Source organism: Sphaerodactylus townsendi, linkage group LG03 (genome assembly GCF_021028975.2).
Source record: "Sphaerodactylus townsendi isolate TG3544 linkage group LG03, MPM_Stown_v2.3, whole genome shotgun sequence".
Lineage (NCBI taxonomy): Eukaryota > Metazoa > Chordata > Lepidosauria > Squamata > Sphaerodactylidae > Sphaerodactylus > Sphaerodactylus townsendi.
The window spans coordinates 83,001,049-83,019,275 of record NC_059427.1 but is presented as its reverse complement, the minus strand read 5'-3'; the positions used below and the strand labels follow the sequence as shown (position 1 = coordinate 83,019,275).

The 18,227-nt window shown below is 45.3% G+C and overlaps 1 protein-coding gene across 1 annotated transcript in view; it reads right to left on the bottom strand.

The window, feature by feature from the left end:
• ADAMTS2 (ADAM metallopeptidase with thrombospondin type 1 motif 2) overlaps window positions 1-18,227 on the bottom strand; it is a 322,378-nt gene that overhangs the window by 162,299 nt on the left and 141,852 nt on the right. Inside the window, exon 3 of the mRNA XM_048490772.1 lies at window positions 17,055-17,217. Within this exon, the coding sequence (XP_048346729.1) occupies window positions 17,055-17,217 (163 nt within the window). The remainder of the gene's footprint in view (window positions 1-17,054; window positions 17,218-18,227) is intronic.

The following is an 18,227-nucleotide window of genomic DNA, read 5'->3' as shown; positions in this document are numbered from 1 at the left end:
CAATTGATGTAATTTTATTGGTATCTATTTTTATTTTTGAAATTTACCAGCAGCTGCTGCATTTCCCACCCTCGACTTATACGCGAGTCAATAAGTTTTCCCAGTTTTTTGTGGTAAAATTAGGTACCTCGACTTATATGTGGGTCGACTTATACACGAGTATATACGGTACTCTGTTTGATTAATATATTTGGGAGAGTAACATCCCAATCCACTGAACATTCAAATGATGCTATTTGTGCTATGCATAATTACTCTAGGTATGTAAAGTAAGTATGTAAAATATTTAACAAAAAGTAGGTACCTAATTCAAACCACTCTTTAAAATCTCTCGCCTTGAAAACCCTCTCAGATGGCCATAAGTCAGCTGAGATTTAACGGCACTTTCTACTACTACCATATGCCTAATTAAAGACAAAGTCTCCTGTGCAAATTAGAGAATACTTGCGGGCCCTGGCCACACGTTTCTGTGGCTTATTGTGGTGAAATGGGAAAGGAACAGTAGCAGCAAATCAATTGCAGAAGCCAGCAGTTCGTGCTCATGCAAAGACTGTGCGATGTCACTGATGTGTGTATTCCCACTTTCCGGGGGGGATGGAAAGGCACCCCTCCCACACATATAGGCTGGCTGCTCATGATCCTTTACCTGGGAGTAAGTTTGGTTGGTGGCAATGGGTGTCACTTCTGAGGAAACCCTCTGAGGGGTGCGACGCAGTCATTCAAAGTATGTCACGATTGCTGAACCGAGCTTACTCCTGAGTAATGTGTGCCTGGTTTTCTTAACTGTAACCGCAGTATTCAGGGAATCTAGGGTGCCTGGCCCCTCCCTCCCGTCCCTTGCATGTCGCCTTTCACTCTCTTCCCTCCCTCACTTCTCTTTCTTTGCATGCCACCCCTCCCCCTCCCTCCCTTCCCTTCCCTTCCCCTCCGCTAGGGTGGGTGGGTCATATCAAGATGCTGGGCCCCCTGCCTCCCCTCCCTTGCATGCCACCCCTCACTGTCTCCCCTCTCTCACTTCTCTTCTCTTGCATGCCTACCCCTCCGTCCCTTTCCTCTCCCTCCCTCTCTTCCCTTGCATGCCATCCCTCCCTCTCCCTCCCTTCCCTCACCCTCGTGTGTGTGTGTGTGTATGTGTTTCACTTCCACTCGAGTGACTGCCTATGTACTGTTTTCACTGCTCATATCTGGCCATCTGAGTGAACATTCTAAGCTGCACGAACATTCTAAGGGTGACAGTTACACACAGGCAGCTGAATGTCCTTCACAATGGAGCACCAGGAAAAAGGTGTTTTACCTGGGCCAGGTGTGAAATTTCAGGTATGTGAACATCTGAAAACACTCTCACCTGGCTGACTATAGTGGCTGGGAATTTTCAGATGAATTGGCCCAGCAGTTACTGAGTTATACTACCACTAACAAAAACACTTTTAGCTTTTTATATATATACCGGTAGATGTATATAGGAATTGCAGTTGGCTAGTAGGAGAAGGGATCCTAGCAATCTGGAAGCAGCTAAGACTGACCAGAAGTAAGGGCAGTACTAGAAGTGGGATCCAACCAGTTCTCACCACTTCTCTAGAAGTGGTTACTATTTTTTTCTGAGTGCCAAGAAGGGGTTACTTAAGCAACTTCCCTGCCCAATAGGGATTGGAGGTGCATGTGTGCGGTGGTGCCACTGTTTGAATCCCACCACCATCAGAACCTGTTATTAAAATTTTTGGATCCCACCACTGGGCAGTACCCAGGGCAGAACTTGGGTCTGGATCAGGTGGCTAGAACTATTAGGGGTCTCCGGAACCTCTGAGTCTTTATCAGAAGAGGAGTAAGTTCCTAAGTCTCCCTAAGTCTGTGCATGTCAAAATCTCATATAAAGACACTTACTAAGAAATCCTATGCCAAGTTAATTAGTCCACTTACTCCTGCTGAAATCATCTCTCCTGGTCTTAAAATTCCTATGATGAGGACCTCAACCAGTGACATGTAATGATTAGACTGTTGGACTAGGACTTGGGAGACATAGGTTTGAATCTCCACTCTACTATGGAACCTCACAATACTGTGGGTGATCTTGGGCAACTCATGCGCTCTCAGCCTAACCATTATTGGGAGGATAAAATGGAGGTGAGGAAAATGATGTAAGTCACTTTGGTTTTGCATTGGGAATGAATGAATGAATGAGAAATCTTCAAGGGCCCCTTCCACACATGCAGAATAATACACTTTCAATGCACTTTCAATGCACTTTGCAGCTGGATTTTACTGTGTGGAATAGCAAAATCTACTTGCAAACAATTGTGAAAGAGGGTTGAAAGTGCATTATTCTGCATATGCAGAAGGGGCCGAGGCATTGTTGAACACAGGTCCTTACCAAGCAGGATCAAAAACAGCTCACAGCTGGGTCAGTGGTTTAATGGAATCAAGCATCAAGTACAGAAGGGTGAATCAGAACCGAGTCCAGAGTCCACAGCAAGATCAAAACCGGATTCAGGCACCAGAAACATAAACAGTGGCTTGAAAGTCTGTGCACAACATTGCTGCCACAATACAGCTTGACTATCAACCCCTTTTATAGCAGATACCCCACTCACCAGTGCAAACACTTCCTGCAGCTGTGTTAGTGCAGTCTGGCTCCTGCAAAGACTTCTTGTCGAGCCCAGCTCACCCCAGAGCTGCTAACCTGCTGTTGTGTCTTCTTCTAACCCTAAATATGGCTTTTACTGTAGAGTTTTTACCAAAAAGACATTGAAAGTGATGTTAACACATAACTGATAGGAGCCAGGACTCAGTTTGATACGGCTAAGTTCCCTCCGCCCCCCTCTTCTGCCAGTTGGCAGGGATATCTGGCAGCCCTAAATGGCCTTCCCATGGGAATAAACTCCTGTGTTAGGTATAGGTTCCTTTTTACATTTTATCATTCCATATAATCTCACATTGGACACTAACGTATCAGAGTTGTTCTTGAACTAATGGTACTTGTTTAGAATAGGAGGCTGCAACTTCTCCAATCCATTAACAATGAAGTGTTGTGTCACAGAGGCTGAAAATTTCTAATTATTTAGCCTCTTACTATTATTGAAACAAACGCAGACTGCCTTGCCAAGATCCATTTCCTATTCTCTTTAAACCCATATAACATAAACCCTGTTTCCCTGAAAATAAGACCCACCCCAAAAATAAGCCCTAGCATGATTTTTCGGGATTTTTGGAAGATGCTTGAAATATAAGCCCTACTCCAAAAATAAGCCCTAGTTACAGATTCCCTGGTGCAACTGATCTGGTCACATTGGGGGGGGGGGGAGGGGTGCAAAATCATGGAAAAAATAAGACATCCCCGGAAAATAAGCCCTAATGCATCTTTTGGAGCAAAAATTAATATAAGACCCTGTCTTATTTTCTGGGAAACACGGGGTAGATTACAGTTGAAATTATCTCCATCTTGACACAATCTTGCACTGTTCTATTAGAATATGTTCTCTTCCATTCCATTTCTTAAAAAGGCAAAATGTCTGCAAGACACTGATACAAAAAGTTATTTTAATATCCCTAGCATTCTGAGAGAGTCCTAATTCTGTGGAATAAATGGAACACAGATTTTAGCACTGTGAAATACAGGCACTTTAATAAAAAGGGAAGGGTCAGGAGAAGGATGTTCATACAGATTTCCTTGCATCAGTTTTAGACTACCCCTTTGTAGCACAGTTTTAGATGTCTGATGCCCTGACACAAGTTTGTTGAAGGCTGTTGGTGAGAATGTTTCCAACACAAGTGTAAGGATCTCAGTCGTTCTTGTTTCCCTTACAGCCCAACCTGGCCTTGACGGAGATTCTTTTGGCCGGGCGTCCGGCCAGGACCTGTATCAACCTTGTGAGAATGCTTATCTCGCTTTCGCATAGTAGAATTCCGTTCTCATGAGAACGGAGCCGGGGGGATGGGTTAGTCAGCATTATAACCTGTTGTTTGAGCGGGGTTGCTCATTCCTGCCATGTCGTGTGTGTGTGCTTTCCAGGATGTCTGAATAAACGGACTTATAATCAAAAGCCTTTTTATTTCTGCTCTTTGGAATTCCTTACATTATGGCAGGAATCTAACTCATTTTTTCTCTTGACTGTGTTTGGATCTCTGGTGTTCTAACATGCAGAGATTGAGTACACTTGACCATGTGGAAGGCACGGTAGCCCCCATAGAGGGTTTCGAGCCTTCCCTTCCAGACTTCGAAGAGGATCCGGGGGATGATCCGATTTTCGCTGGTGACTCTCTCCTCACCTCGGTCCAGTTCGAGCCCGCCTCTCTTCCCTTGGGACGCATCGTATTACGGGTCAGATCGCGGTGGAGATGCATGTGAGTTTTGGGGCGCTTATCCATGGATCGAAGGCTTGCGGGATCGCTCCGCTTCCACCCGACAGCGCAGGGATTACAAAACCCCAGATGCAGCCAGTCCCTGAGGAGTTTTGATTATCTACTCATTCATGCTGACAATCTAAGAACTTTATTGAAAGGTTCCTGGACAAATACTTCGGCGATATTCCCAAAGATCGTAAGCAGTGGTGATAAGAATCGGAGCTCGGCCCCAAAGTTACAGCGGAAGCAGGGACGATGACGCAGGGTTGGATCGGGATGATCGACAAGAGGGTATTCCACACCACCTCGGCAGTTCCAAACCCGGGATTTAACGAGCTTAATGGGTGAAATCCGTGGAGCAGCTGGAGGCGTGGAGTGAAAACCATCAGAGGATGAACTGGATCCCGATCCCGAATCGCTACCTATGCCCTCGAAAGAAAAATTGGACGACACGGTGGTATTACGCGCGGACGCCAAACTTGTTTGGAGGCTGAAAGCGCCGAATCTGTGGGAAGAGGAGCGCGAAAGTTCGCAACGGGACTGCGTGAAGAGTAACGCAAGGAAATCCAAAATGGAGTTGGACCGTGAAAGAGAAGCCGCTAAGGCCAATAGTATCAACAGAATCTGACGATTCATGACAAAGTACTGGATCAGTCCAAACTAATTTTACAGCGCCAGCGCCAAAGCATCATCAGCTTCATCCAAATCCAGAATGAACTGACTTTAGCCGCTCAACCAGACGAAAAGAGCCAAATTGGATCGAGAGAGGGCAGCTTTGCACGCGCACATCTCAAGATGCCTTTAACACGCGAAGGAAAGGGAATTGGCTGAACGTGGAGCAAACTCTACGACGGCAACGTGAGACGTTGGTTTTTCAGGAGCATTCCCAGTTGGTGCCTTACATCTTCACCTCCGCATCAGCGCTCCTCCCCCCCTGCCGATAGCTGGGCGCCTCGCGGCCCGGTTCCAGCTTTTCAACTTAGGGCACCCCCTCAACCCCCTGCTCCTCCAACTCTTTTACACTATCCAGTACAACAACCAGGTTACATGCAGCAGCAACCCCAACACGCACCTAGAGTTTACTGGAAAGAGGGTTCTACAGACCCCCTATCCCAGCTCGCTTTGATGGCACCGCATCTAAACTTCCTTACTTTATCCTGCAACTCGACGCCCATATATGCAAGAATTTTCATGATCTATATCGCTCTGAACGTAAAAACAATACGGTAGACATTGGGTCGGTGTTGGATGGGGTAGCTGCTGAGTGGTTTGTTACTCTTTATGAATTCGTAGGGGACGACACCGCGCACGGGTAGCGGGCTTTCTCCAAGCGCTAAGCATTCGTCTCCAAGATCCCAATGCTGAAAACGATGCCATCCGCATAGTAAAAAATCCATCCAACAGGGCAAATCGCTCCTTTGCTGATTTTGCCCTCGCGGAATCGAAGGCGCAGCGGCCAGTAAACTTCCACCGGACTGGGCTCCGGAAAGCGCATGAAAATGCGAGTATTTTTTTTCGAAGCTATGGATATTAAACTTCGCGGAAACAAAGCGATCCTTATTCGGATCCCGCGAACGCTATGATTGGATCGAGTTTCTCGGCTCGCAAGTTGCTGCCCGCCTTTGCCTATGCCCGCTGGCTTGGAGGTCGCCCATGCCCGGTAACCAGCCAACACGCCGGCGCCGGCCGCTTAGAAAATCAAGCCCGGCCGTGAAGGCCGAGACCATCAGCCGAAACGCCGCCGCCGCTTTGGATTGTGCCTTTTACCGCGGAGGTCCTACACCTGGCTGCCAACTGCCCGGAAGAAGCAGAAGCCTCCCCTCCCGGGGACTCGCGACTCCTTCTGCCAAGCCTCCACGCTAAATCCAGCCTGCCAACTCAATGATCGTCCAAAGCTACTTTTGATGAGGATGTCGAAGAGGAAGAAATCCGCGCTTTAGTCTTTCAGCGGCACCTGCGGATCTTAATCCTTCCCCTGATCCGGTGAGTGAAGGCAGCGCTTCCATTACTATTTTGACTTCCTTAGCCAACCCCAGTAAACGTGACACGCATTTTGGCCTCTGCACTTGTGGACTCAGGTTGCTCCCACTGTCTTATGAGACCACAAGTGGTCGAGGAACTCGGTTTAGACCGAAGTTCCCTTTGGTGAAGTCATATCTTTCACCCAAATGGACGGTAGCCCACTGGGTGGTGAGCGTCCGGCCCGGTTCAACACCCAACTGGCACTTCTCCATCGCAACCATCATTGGGAAAAGATTAGGTGCATTCTTGCTCCAGCTGCAAAAGCACTCCATTGTATTAGGTATGCCATGGCTACTTTTACACCTAACCAACCTTCGCTTGGAAGGAACGAATCCTTCAATTCTCAGATCCCCCCTGCGGAGATCACATGGATGGGGGGGGAGATCCATCGGTAGGGGAGGGGGAAGCAACCATCGCTACAGCTTTCAATGTACCTCGTCGGCTCCCCCCCTTTGCTGTAGAAATCCCAAAGGCGTATCAAGACCTATCATCCAGAGTTTTCCAGGAACAGGAGTAAGCGATCAACTTCCCCCCCATAGAGATAACACCGATTAAAAGATCCTGCTACAACCTCGAGCCCAACTACCTAAGGGTAGGATCTATCGCATGAGTCCTAATCGAGGAAAAAGTGAGATCCGCCAGCTTCTTAGATAAAAAAAATTTAGCCCGCTGGATTCATACGGCGAGCCACTAAACACACCCATGCCGCCTCTGTTTTATCTGCTAAGAAAAAAGACGGTTCATTAAGACTTTGTACTGATTATTATCGTGGACTAAATGCTGTTTCCATCTCCTGAATAAATATCCTTTGCCCTCATTACCAAAGGACCTCTTGGATGCCCTAGGCAAAGGCCGGATTTTTACCAAATTGGATTTGCGGGAAGCTTATTATCGCAACCGCATCGCGGTGGGGTACCTAACATTTAATAGCATTTAATACCAAATTCGGGCAATATGAATATTTAATAATGCCTCTTCGGATTAGCTAGCCCCAGGGGCCTTCATGGCCCTCATAAACGAAGCATTACATGATTTGTTGTACAAGGGGGTAGTCGTGATATTTGGATGATGTTTTAATTTACTCACAGACCCTGGAAGAGCATGAGGCTTTAGTCCGGCGTTTTACAACGCATTTGATAACTCCCTCTTTGCCAAGTTGTCAAAGCGCTGTTTCCACCAATCCCTCCATAGACTACCTGGGCTATCGAATAACTTCTCTGGACGGTCTTAGAAATGGACCCGGCTAAAGTGGCCGCGAGAGGGAAGACTGGCCTGCCCCTAACAATAGAAGGGAATTGCAATCTTTCTTAGGCTTTGCTAACTTCTATCGCGGACTTCATTCCCCATTTTGCCAAACTTTACCTTTACCGCTCACTGATCTTTTACGCATCTTCAGCGAAAGGATTCTGCCGCCAAGCCCGGAGCCCCCCTCCCCTGGTCGCAGGAATGCCACTCGAAGTGCTCCAGCAGCTTGAAAACAGCTTTCACAACTGAACCAATTCTGACACATCCCGTAATTCCTGAGCCTTCCTTGCATCGTTCACGTGGATGCTTCGGATACATGCGTTGGGCGCTGCCCTCTTGCAGAAAAAAAAATAAATAAAGACAATAAATTGGTACCGTAGCTTATTTATCCAAAAAAATTTTTCTGGTCCCGAACTAAACTGGACTGTCGGAGATATGTTCCGCTGCCATCAAACTTCTATACATAGAGCACTTACGCCATTGGTTGGAAGGAGCCAAGCACCCCTTTCAAGTCTGGTCGGATCATAAAAATTTGGCTGCGCTTTCCACACCCCTCAAAATGTCCACTAAACAATTACGTTGGGCTGATTTTTTCTCTCGCTTTTCCTTTACGGTCCATTTTTTCCCTGGTAAAAGCAATAAGCTGGCTGATGCGTTGTCCCGCCTCCCCGGGGAGGGGGGAGACGCATCCCTACGGGATATTCCATGCACCGTTCTCTCCCCCTCCCAGCTGGGATTGGCTGTCACCCGCTCAAAATCCTCTCTGTCTCCCCCCACCTCACCCATCCCAGCCATCGCCTCCCCCTTCCTCCAGGAATTTAGGGAGGCGGGATTACGCGAGCTACCAACAGAGGAAAAAGATGCACAGCTACGCTTGGAGGATGGTGTCTGGAAAAGGGGGGGGTGTTGGTATCGCTCCGCCTCCCCTTCGAAAGCAGGTTCTTCAAGCATGCCATGATGCTCAGTTGTGGCTGGGCACTTCGGGTTTGTGAAAACCTCTTCATCTAGCCTCGCCGCCAGTTTTGGTGGCGCTTCTATGCGCAAGGATCGCTGAGAGTCTTTACATTAAAGGGTAGTTCCATATGCGCGGAGGCCAAGTCAATACCGGGGAAGCCTCATGGATTACTGAAACCTCTCCCCGTTGCCTCCCGACCCTGGCAGGTTATTTCAATGGATTTTATCACTGACTTGCCGGACAGTCACGAGAACACTGTTTTGTGGGTGGTGGTGGATCTCTTTTCCAAACAAGCGCATTTCATTCCCTGCAACTACCATACCTTCAGCTCCCAAACTAGCCCGGTTGTTCATTCAACACATCTACCGCCTACATTCCTCTCCTGAGAAGGTGGCATCGGATCGCGGGCCCCCACCATTTCTCGATTTTAAAGGCTTTCCTGGAGTTATTGGGAACCACACCAGCAGTCGCCGCCCTCTACCACGCTCAAAGTGACGGGCAAAGTGAACGGATCTAACAGAACACTAGAGCAATATTTACGCTGTTATACAAACTACCATCAGGACAACTGGTGTGAATTGCTTCCCTTCGCAGAGTATGCTTACAATTATGCAACTCATAGCAGCACGCGAGAAAACCCCATTTGGAAGTAGTCTCTGGTCGATCCTTCCCGCCGCTGCCCCAGCTGCCAGCGGAGGTATTGCAGCCACCAGAATTCAACTCAATGGACTTTGTCACTAGCTGAAGGCTGGAAAACAGTTCAGCCTGCTACCTTAAAACAGGCTCAAGAAGCCCAAAAGTTTGGTGGCAGATAAACACCGCTTCAGAATTTCCCTTACGTGTTGGGGCTTGGCTTATTTTGTCCACCAAAACCTTCCAGACGCAAGTACAAATATTCAAAACTTGGCAAGAAATTTGTGGGTCCCTTTCGGATTACAAAAGTGATCAATGAGGTTACTGCTCGCTTAGATCTGCCTAATTCACTAAGTAACATTCATCCCGGCTTTCATTCCAGCTTGTTCTCAAGGAGGTTCTCATAGATGCCTGGCACGACCCTCCGGAGACACCCCCCCGCCAGTTTAACAATTGATGGACACAAGCATTGGCGATAGATGCTATCCTGGACTCTCGCTTCTTTCGCAAACGTCTACAATATCTAGTGTCATGGGTTGGCTATTCTTCTGGCCATAATCAATGGGTGTATAAGGAGAATATCGACGCCCCCTCTTTAATTGCTGCATTTCACCAAGCTTTTCCGGACAAACCGGGGGAGGGGGAGAAGGGGGAGATTTCTTTTAGGAGAGGCAGAGTGTAAGGATCTCAGTCGTTCTTGTTTCCCTTACAGCCCAACCTGGCCTTGACGGAGATTCTTTTGGCCGGGCGTCCGGCCAGGACCTGTATCAACCTTGTGAGAATGCTTATCTCGCTTTCGCATAGTAGAATTCCGTTCTCATGAGAACGGAGCCGGGGGGATGGGTTAGTCAGCATTATAACCTGTTGTTTGAGCGGGGTTGCTCATTCCTGCCATGTCGTGTGTGTGTGCTTTCCAGGATGTCTGAATAAACGGACTTATAATCAAAAGCCTTTTTATTTCTGCTCTTTGGAATTCCTTACAACAAGCCTAGTTCAAAGTAAATTTATTGTGGAATAAGTTTTTAATGAGACAGAGCTCTCTTTTCAGATATATGGGGAATAATATTCATTTGGCAAGTTTATTACAAATGTGGTTATAATGTATGCACATGGAGAAGAAGGGAGAGAAGAGAGTCATCACAACAAAAGGCCATAAGGTGTATCACCTCCCAAAACACAGATATTTTATACTGCAGAGAGCAAACAAGAACCAGACAAAAGAGTAAGCCATCCGTGAGTGAGCAGGGCATTTGTCAAAGTTGGACAAACAGAATTACAGTTGCTTTCTATAGTGAGCTAGCCACTCCCAGTCTCTAGTGCACCCAAGGGTGATAGTGTCAAGTCTGCATATGAATTTCATTTCAGCGGATAACATATTAATACATTATCTTAAAGAACAATGACAAGGGAATAGACACGATCAGAGCAGATTACTCTACAGGGAAAATTGGTAAGATTGCCATTACCATACTGATACCGGTTAAAGCAGAATCAGAGTCAAAAGGGAGGTTGACTCCCAAAAATTAAAAGGCAAAGCTCTATAAAGTAGCTAGCCAGGGAGTGCCTTGATTTAAAGGCTTGTTTTAATAATCAAACTGAGCTATTGTTCCTATTACTTTCCTCTCTTTATGCTCCTATCAAAATGTAAGGAGACAGTGATAATTTGGGGAACCAAAGTGATGTTGTCTATCACTGCAGCAAAGTCAGGAACTCAGAAATTTATTTGGAGTTCTCTCAACCAATAAAGTTTCCATTTCCACGTGCTTTTAGTAATTTGATTTTCTGAGATCTTTGTGGTAGACTCATAGTTTCAGTCTGCAACTATCTTAGAGTTCCACTCCCATCCAAAGTGGGGGATGAATCCGCTCATGGGAGCAGCACACAGTGGATGGGCAGATTTGCCCTCCCTGGGGCATTTGTCCTGGAGGAGTGGTATTTCCACTGATATGTGGCTGCCACCGCCCCACCCCGAGCACTGGAACGCCACACTGGATGCTGCTGTACCAGCAACCCAGGGTCCCTGCTGCCGGGGCGTGGCCAGGAGGGGAGCTGACAGTAGTGTGTGTGTACAGGCCACAATTCAGATTTAAGTCTCCAATAAGGTGTCGTAAGTCTAGTAAGGCCCATAGAGGCTTCTCAGAGGAGGAGAGACTTTTTTGCTTTGTGAGTCTCCAGGAAACCTCTATGGGAGTGGCAGGGTGGTGCTGCATCAGTCCCTCAGCCCACTGCCTCCAGTTTGGATGGGACTGTGTTTCAAGAAACTAAAACTCTGGACAATTAAGACCAAGGCAGACTGTTCCACACAGACATACATAAATATGCACACTCACAAGGACCATCATATATACACATATGTTCAGAGTACAGTATAACTCAGTCCCTTATCCAGGAGCATTGTAGGGTCTCTTCTGAAAAAGACACCATGAAAAGAGAAAGAGGAATTAAACAGGGAGGCTCTGATCTACTATTAGCAACTGACTGATTTGTGTGTGTGTGTGTGTGTGTGTGTGTGTGTGTGTGTGTGTGTGTGTGTGTGTGTGTGAGAGAGAGAGAGAGAGAGAGAGAGAGAGACAGAGACAGAGACAGAGACAGAGAGACAGAGAGACAGAGAGAGAGAATAACAACGGCATGAATTATACTGGGGTGGATAACTTGGATTGAGTCTTCTGGGAAAGTCAAAATGGGTTGGTAAATTCCCAACTGCATTTTCTTTTTTTTCTCTCTGATTGCTTGTGCAGAGGCATTCTGTACCTTCGGTCTTTATCTTGTCTCTTTCAAACTTTTATTCAAGCACCAGTTAGCAGTGAAAGGCAAGGAGGTTGCCGCCTGAGGACAGGAGCACCCCTGCTTGGAGCCCTTGACCCAATAACCACATCGCACTCCTGGCTGGGGTAAATTATTTGGCCACAGCCAACCATTTATTGGGCAGTCAGAAGCGTGAGGCACAGCATGGGATTTTCATCTTATCTGGAACAGTGGGCAGTCCCTTCTCGGGGGCGGCTCCCGGGCAGCCCGCTCTTCCCGCTGCCCTGGTGGCGGAACAGATGCCCTTGCTGCTGCTGTGGAGCTCCAGCGGGCGAGCGGCCTCTTACTGAAGCTTCACCCTGCTGTGATGGTCAGCTGGGCATTCGGCTTCTTGCTGTAGCATTCCATACCAAAATGGGGGGGGGTGTAGCTCCCATCTCCCGGCCCCTTCAGATCAATTCCCATGCGCCAAACCACCGAATGGCTATGACAAAGAGCCATGGATTAACACATCACCAAAGCTCAAGGGGAGAGGCGGGTGGGCAAGTCGCTGGCCGGCCAGAGAACATGGCCAGCACAAAGGCCGGGCCGGCCTTTTATAGGCCCTGGCCAGCCTCTCCTAGATGATGTCGCAGTGCTGGCACCGCGATGCCTGCCCTCAAGGGGCATGACTGGGAGGCCCTCCCATCCACCTTTACTAGGGCGGAAGCCGGGGATTCCTTCCTGCCCTTCCCGGGCAGCAACTGCGGCCGCCATGATTCACGGGCGCTCTTTTAACAAAGTCACTGTGTGACAAAACAGAGGCTAAAGATAAAGAAAGGACCACACTGGTCAAGGATCCCTTTTTCCAGACCTCATAAAGACAATTCCTCTCCTCGTTTTTCTTCCTCCTACACAACCAAAGAACCATTCTTCGTTTTAGGTGCTTTTCCCCCTGCCACCACTAGAAGGGATCTTAGTCAGAAACCAAGCCATCTATTTTAGACATTTATGGGGCTTTTTATTTTCAACATGATTCTTCAATCCTTTGTCTACCCAATTTATTCTCAGAATAGGGAAAACTCCTGGGAGTTAAGCCTGTCTTCATGATTGTATTGATGCCAGTTCTGCTTGCCAAGGAATACTTAATATCTGATATTTTAAGAAGCAATGACATGAGGCGTGAATTTCTTTCAAGCTCTTTTGTTGCAAAGGAACTTTTGTAACACTTAAATATTTTCTGACATGAAACTAATCTCTATAAACACATTATTATTATAGCAATCAATATCAAAAGAAGAGGAAGATATGTGCCACTTCCATGGGCAACCCAATCATAACGATCAATTAGGATGCCCTATGCATCCCTATTTGCACAAACACAAATTGATCAACATCCTGTCCTTGTTGACAACCACTCATCACCACTACAGCAATGTCCAATTTGATTTATCCCCTTCAAAAAATGGACCCACTTCATACTGTTAGCGAAGAAAGGGAGACTCTTATGATAGAGAAGTGCTTCCTTTCTACCACATTTCACTGCTGTCCCAGCAAGCCTTGCAAACCAGGTCCTACAATACTGTATACCTACAATAATAATCATTTAACCTGAATCCACAGAAAATGCATCAATGAACATGTCACTGGTTAAAACTCCCCTGACTACTGCATTCATTATAATACTAATTTCCACTGAATAATATGGCCTTCGCATTATTCACAACACTTATCTTTAGCATCTACCCCTTATAGAGTGTAGCAGTTGAAATTACAATGAAAACACACTTTCCCTATGCAATATATAATCAGGAAACACAAATGAGAACCCCAGTATTACAAAAAACAAATGTTCTGGACCAACAATAGCAATAATCTCATACAAGCACACCAAGGTAGACAATGTCAGGAGAGTTATCTACGTTGAGAAACGCCTAGCACAAAGCTCCTGCAAGTGTAAGATGGCCAGCTCACACATTAATTTTTATCACTGGATGCCACAGGACTTCAAGCACATCTTGACTGGGTGAACCGCCATTTGAAAATATGGAGTTTGGGGTTATATGAAAACAAAAGCAGTGGTTTTTCATCAGTGGTGGTTTTTCCACACATCGATGTTGTCACCTTTACAGGAATGGACCCCAGTGCCCCTTTGTTCCAATATAGACCATATCAGTTCATTTGATTATATATACTTAATCAGTACAAACAACGAAATGGGACATTATTAATAAATAACACATTAGGACTGAAAATGTCTGGAACCAACCAGAAACAAAGTAAGCATAGCACAAGTATTAACATGACTCATTAAGCAGTGCAAAAAATACATAAAAGGATCCTACTTACAGTAAGCTATGCACACAGTACAGAGCACAGATCCTAATCATTTATCCAAACAAGTTTATAAACTATTTTGTGCAGTGCAATCCTACTGCCTGTACAGAAAGACCCTTTTGATTAATTCAGTTTTGCATAGTTAGCACAAAAGCCAGGAGAGCGAGGGCCTTCCTAAATTTCTGAAGCAGAAAGCACAACAGAGAAAGAGAATGTATAGGCAGTTGTTGATTTTGCTCATTTGCAAGCTGGCACCTGCAGAAGGCCCTGCTCAGATGGACAAAGCTGTTGTGGTAGAGCACAGGGGGAGAGGTGGTTTTGGCTTTGACTGTGACAGCCCATACCTTAAATTGAGCCCAGTTACAAATGGGCATCCATCAGAATACCTTCAGATGGTGGTGATATGCATGTTCTGACTAGCTCCAAGCAGCAGCACTCTGCATCAAATTGATTTTGAGAGAAGCTTCCATTATAATTTTGAGGGGAGACCAATGTAATATAATATTTTATGTATTTTAAATTAACTTATATATATGATGTTTTAAATTTTTATTTTGTTGGAAACCGCCCTGAGCCTTCGGGGAGGGTGGTATACAAATACAATCAATCAATCAATCAATCAATCAATCAATAAATGTGCAGTGCATTACAGTAGTCCAATCTCAAAGTTACTGTGGCATGTATCCAAGTCAACAGATCAGCCATATCAAGGTAAGGAGTCATTTTATGGGATAGGGTGAGTTGGGAGAAAGTGCAGCTGCATTAATTTGCTTTTCCAGTAATAAGGTTCAATCTGGTATAATTCCAAGACTCTTGAATCAGCAAGGTTATGTTGAATGCCATCTTCCCTACCAGCATCACCTGTACATGGATATTATGACTGTACTTTTGGATTGCCCATCTAAGGAACTGAATCTTGAGGTTATTTTTAAGTAATTGTATATTTTATTGTATGCACTTGTGTAACAGCGGAAGGTACATCAGATTTGTATATAGGTATTTTATGGACGAAATGATGTAGAAACTTTTAAGGGCTGGTCTTTAACCGCAATAATAAAATTATATTCTATTCTACCAGCATCACCTGTCTTTTCAGAGTTTTGTTTTAATTTGTTTACTCTTAGCCATAAATCAAAGCAGTCAGGCAGCTTTAGAATCACTACTGCATCACCAGGAGAATTGGATAAGGATATATGGAGCTAGATGTCATCAACATATTGACGACAACCAACCCCAAAACTGCAAACAATTTGACCTAAGGGTTTTACATAGAGATTGCAAAAGCACGGGGGATAGAACTGCACCCTATGGAACCCCACAAGATAGGTCCCACACTGATGACAACTGGTTTCCAACTGCAATACTTTACATTGAGTGAGACTGCATATCCCTTTCCCCATTTGTAATGCTCTGTATTGTTCACCTCCTTATAGTGTCTTCCTTTAGGACTGTCTGTGTAGACACAGCAAGGTCATGGACTTTTTCTGGTGTGGCCCCATCGTTGACAGCCAGCATGGTGAAATGATTAAGAGCAGCAGACTCAATTCTGGAAAATCAGATTGGATTCCCCACTCCTCCACAAGAAGTGTGCTGGGTGACCTGGGGGAGTCAAGGTTCTTCAAGAACCACCTACCTTGCAAGGGGGCTGTTGTGGGGAAAGGAAGGAAAAGCTATTTGTAAGCTGCTTTGAAACTCCCCAAAGTTTCAAAGAGAAAAAGTATGGTATAAAAATCTCCTTTTTCTTCTTTTGGACCAGCCTACCAGAAGGCTAGAAGGATGGGCAAGAAGGATGCCTTCATTTGCTATTCTCAGGAAAGCAAGTAAAACTTTCTCATTTTTCAATTATTTTTATTTTTTATTTACATAATTTATAGCCCACTTTTCTCATTATGATTCAAGATGGATTACATTATGCATGTGATTGTAATCAATAAAACAAGACATCTGATAAGCAAAGCATTAGATGCAGAATTACAGACATCTGAAATCAAATCAAAAGTATTAGGCATGGTATATTAACAATGCCAATGGGAAAACAAAGGTAGAAAACAATGTAGTGAGACCAAGATATACATTTAGAAAAAAGATAATACACACTATACACAGAGGTATAGTCCGCAGTCCTGTTTCCTTTATGAAATATCCTTGAACCACTGCATCATAACATAGTCTTATTGCCCTTATAAAAAATGCCCTCTAGAACAATTCTGTTATACATAGTTTGTGGAATGCCAGAAGTGTGGAGGACTTCCTGACCTCCTCAGGCAGCCCATTACACAAGGTGGAGGTCACCAAAGAATATTTGGTGGAGGATCAATTGTTCCAGAAGATTTGGCTGCACTCCTTCTGCATGCTTGTTTATCCTGTGTACTTTTGATCTTGAATGCTTTTAAATCTGAATGTGTATTTAATGTATTTTACTCTTGTTAATTTGGACTGTTGCAATTTATGTCCTCACATAAATTGGCTGCAGCTTTGTTAGTCATCTTGAGTTCGATGAGATAAGGTGGAACAGAAATGTTGCAAATAAATAATTAAACCTTTTCACACTTGACCTACACTGCTTATTTTAACAGAACCAGAACAGTTCAGGAAAAAGCTGGTTGCTCCCATATTTGAAATTCAATTTCTTCAGCTGCTTCACTTTGTCCAAACAGTAACAGCTGAGACATGGTAATGAAAGAGAAGAAATTTCTCCTGTCAAGGACACTACGGCAATGGTAGTTGAAAGCTTTGACTACTGGGTTCGTTCTTTTAGCTGTGTTTTAAATACAACTTGTCATCAATATCTCAGTCTTACCTCTGTGTTGGAAATCTGAGTGCTCACTGGGAAGAGTTTTCTTGGCAGTAGCTGCCCTGCGATATACCACATGCGTCCTTCCTTCCTCTTCCTCCTCCTCCTGCTTCCCCTTTTGCAGAGGTTCAATGAAGAACTCATCCTTGTCTGTGCGAATCATGCCAGCCTGAAGTGACAGGGCAAAAAGATTGAACATTTCAAATTACTGTCCATGCAGCAGACATTTTGAATAAACCTTTACAATATGCTTAAGCACACTTCAGCACTCTCCAGAGAATGGTCAGGATGCAGAGAATAAGCAAGGTGAATTCTTTATTAGAGCAAGAAAACATCAGTGTCTCAGCATGACAAGGAAGGACACCGGTAGAGCATTAGATGGAAGGGATTTCTTCAGGAATTTAATTAACAAATTCCAAGGATTTTTTTTTTCTGTAAAAAAATCTTGTATGTTAAATACACAGACCTAGGCTGGGATTAGACTGTGGAAAGACAGGAATCATGAACAGACTATCACTGCAATACAAGAGTTATTGTGATATAATATATTAAATTTTATCAGGCATGTTCATTGAGATGGCATTTGTTTGTGTCGGAGTATTCAAGCTGGTCAGTCCGATTCCGATGTTGGGGAGGTCCATGGGGCCTAGGGACCTCCAATGGAGCTCCAGGTGGCACAGCAAGCAACGGGGGGGGGGGGGGAACCCACTGCCACCCAAAAACTCCATTGAAAGAAGTGATTTAATGCCATGTATTTGCATGGTGCAAGTTACAGGCCTGTACCAGGGGTGTTCCCAGGCTGAAAGACTGGTAGAAGCAAACTGCTGTCAGCTCAACCCCTGGAAATGCTCATAGCCTGCCTCCAGCCACACCAGTGTCCCTCTTTGCATTGATGCAGAAGCTTCCTCTGTATCAGGTGCTGGCTTGCCACCCTATTTGCCCTTGCTACCAGCATGGGTCTGGTGGGGTAGGCAAATTCGTCGGTGCAGGCCTACGCCACTCTCACAGCCCATTCTATGCCCCCACCAAAATCTGGATTGCGCTATTAAAATTACAGAGAACTCTTAAAAGCTGCAAACTTCCTCCTTTTAGTTTGCAAACTGCAATTGAAAAAGCCTCCATATTCATGCACAAATACAAGCCCATACAATAGAAGAGGCTACCTGTCTTAATTTCATC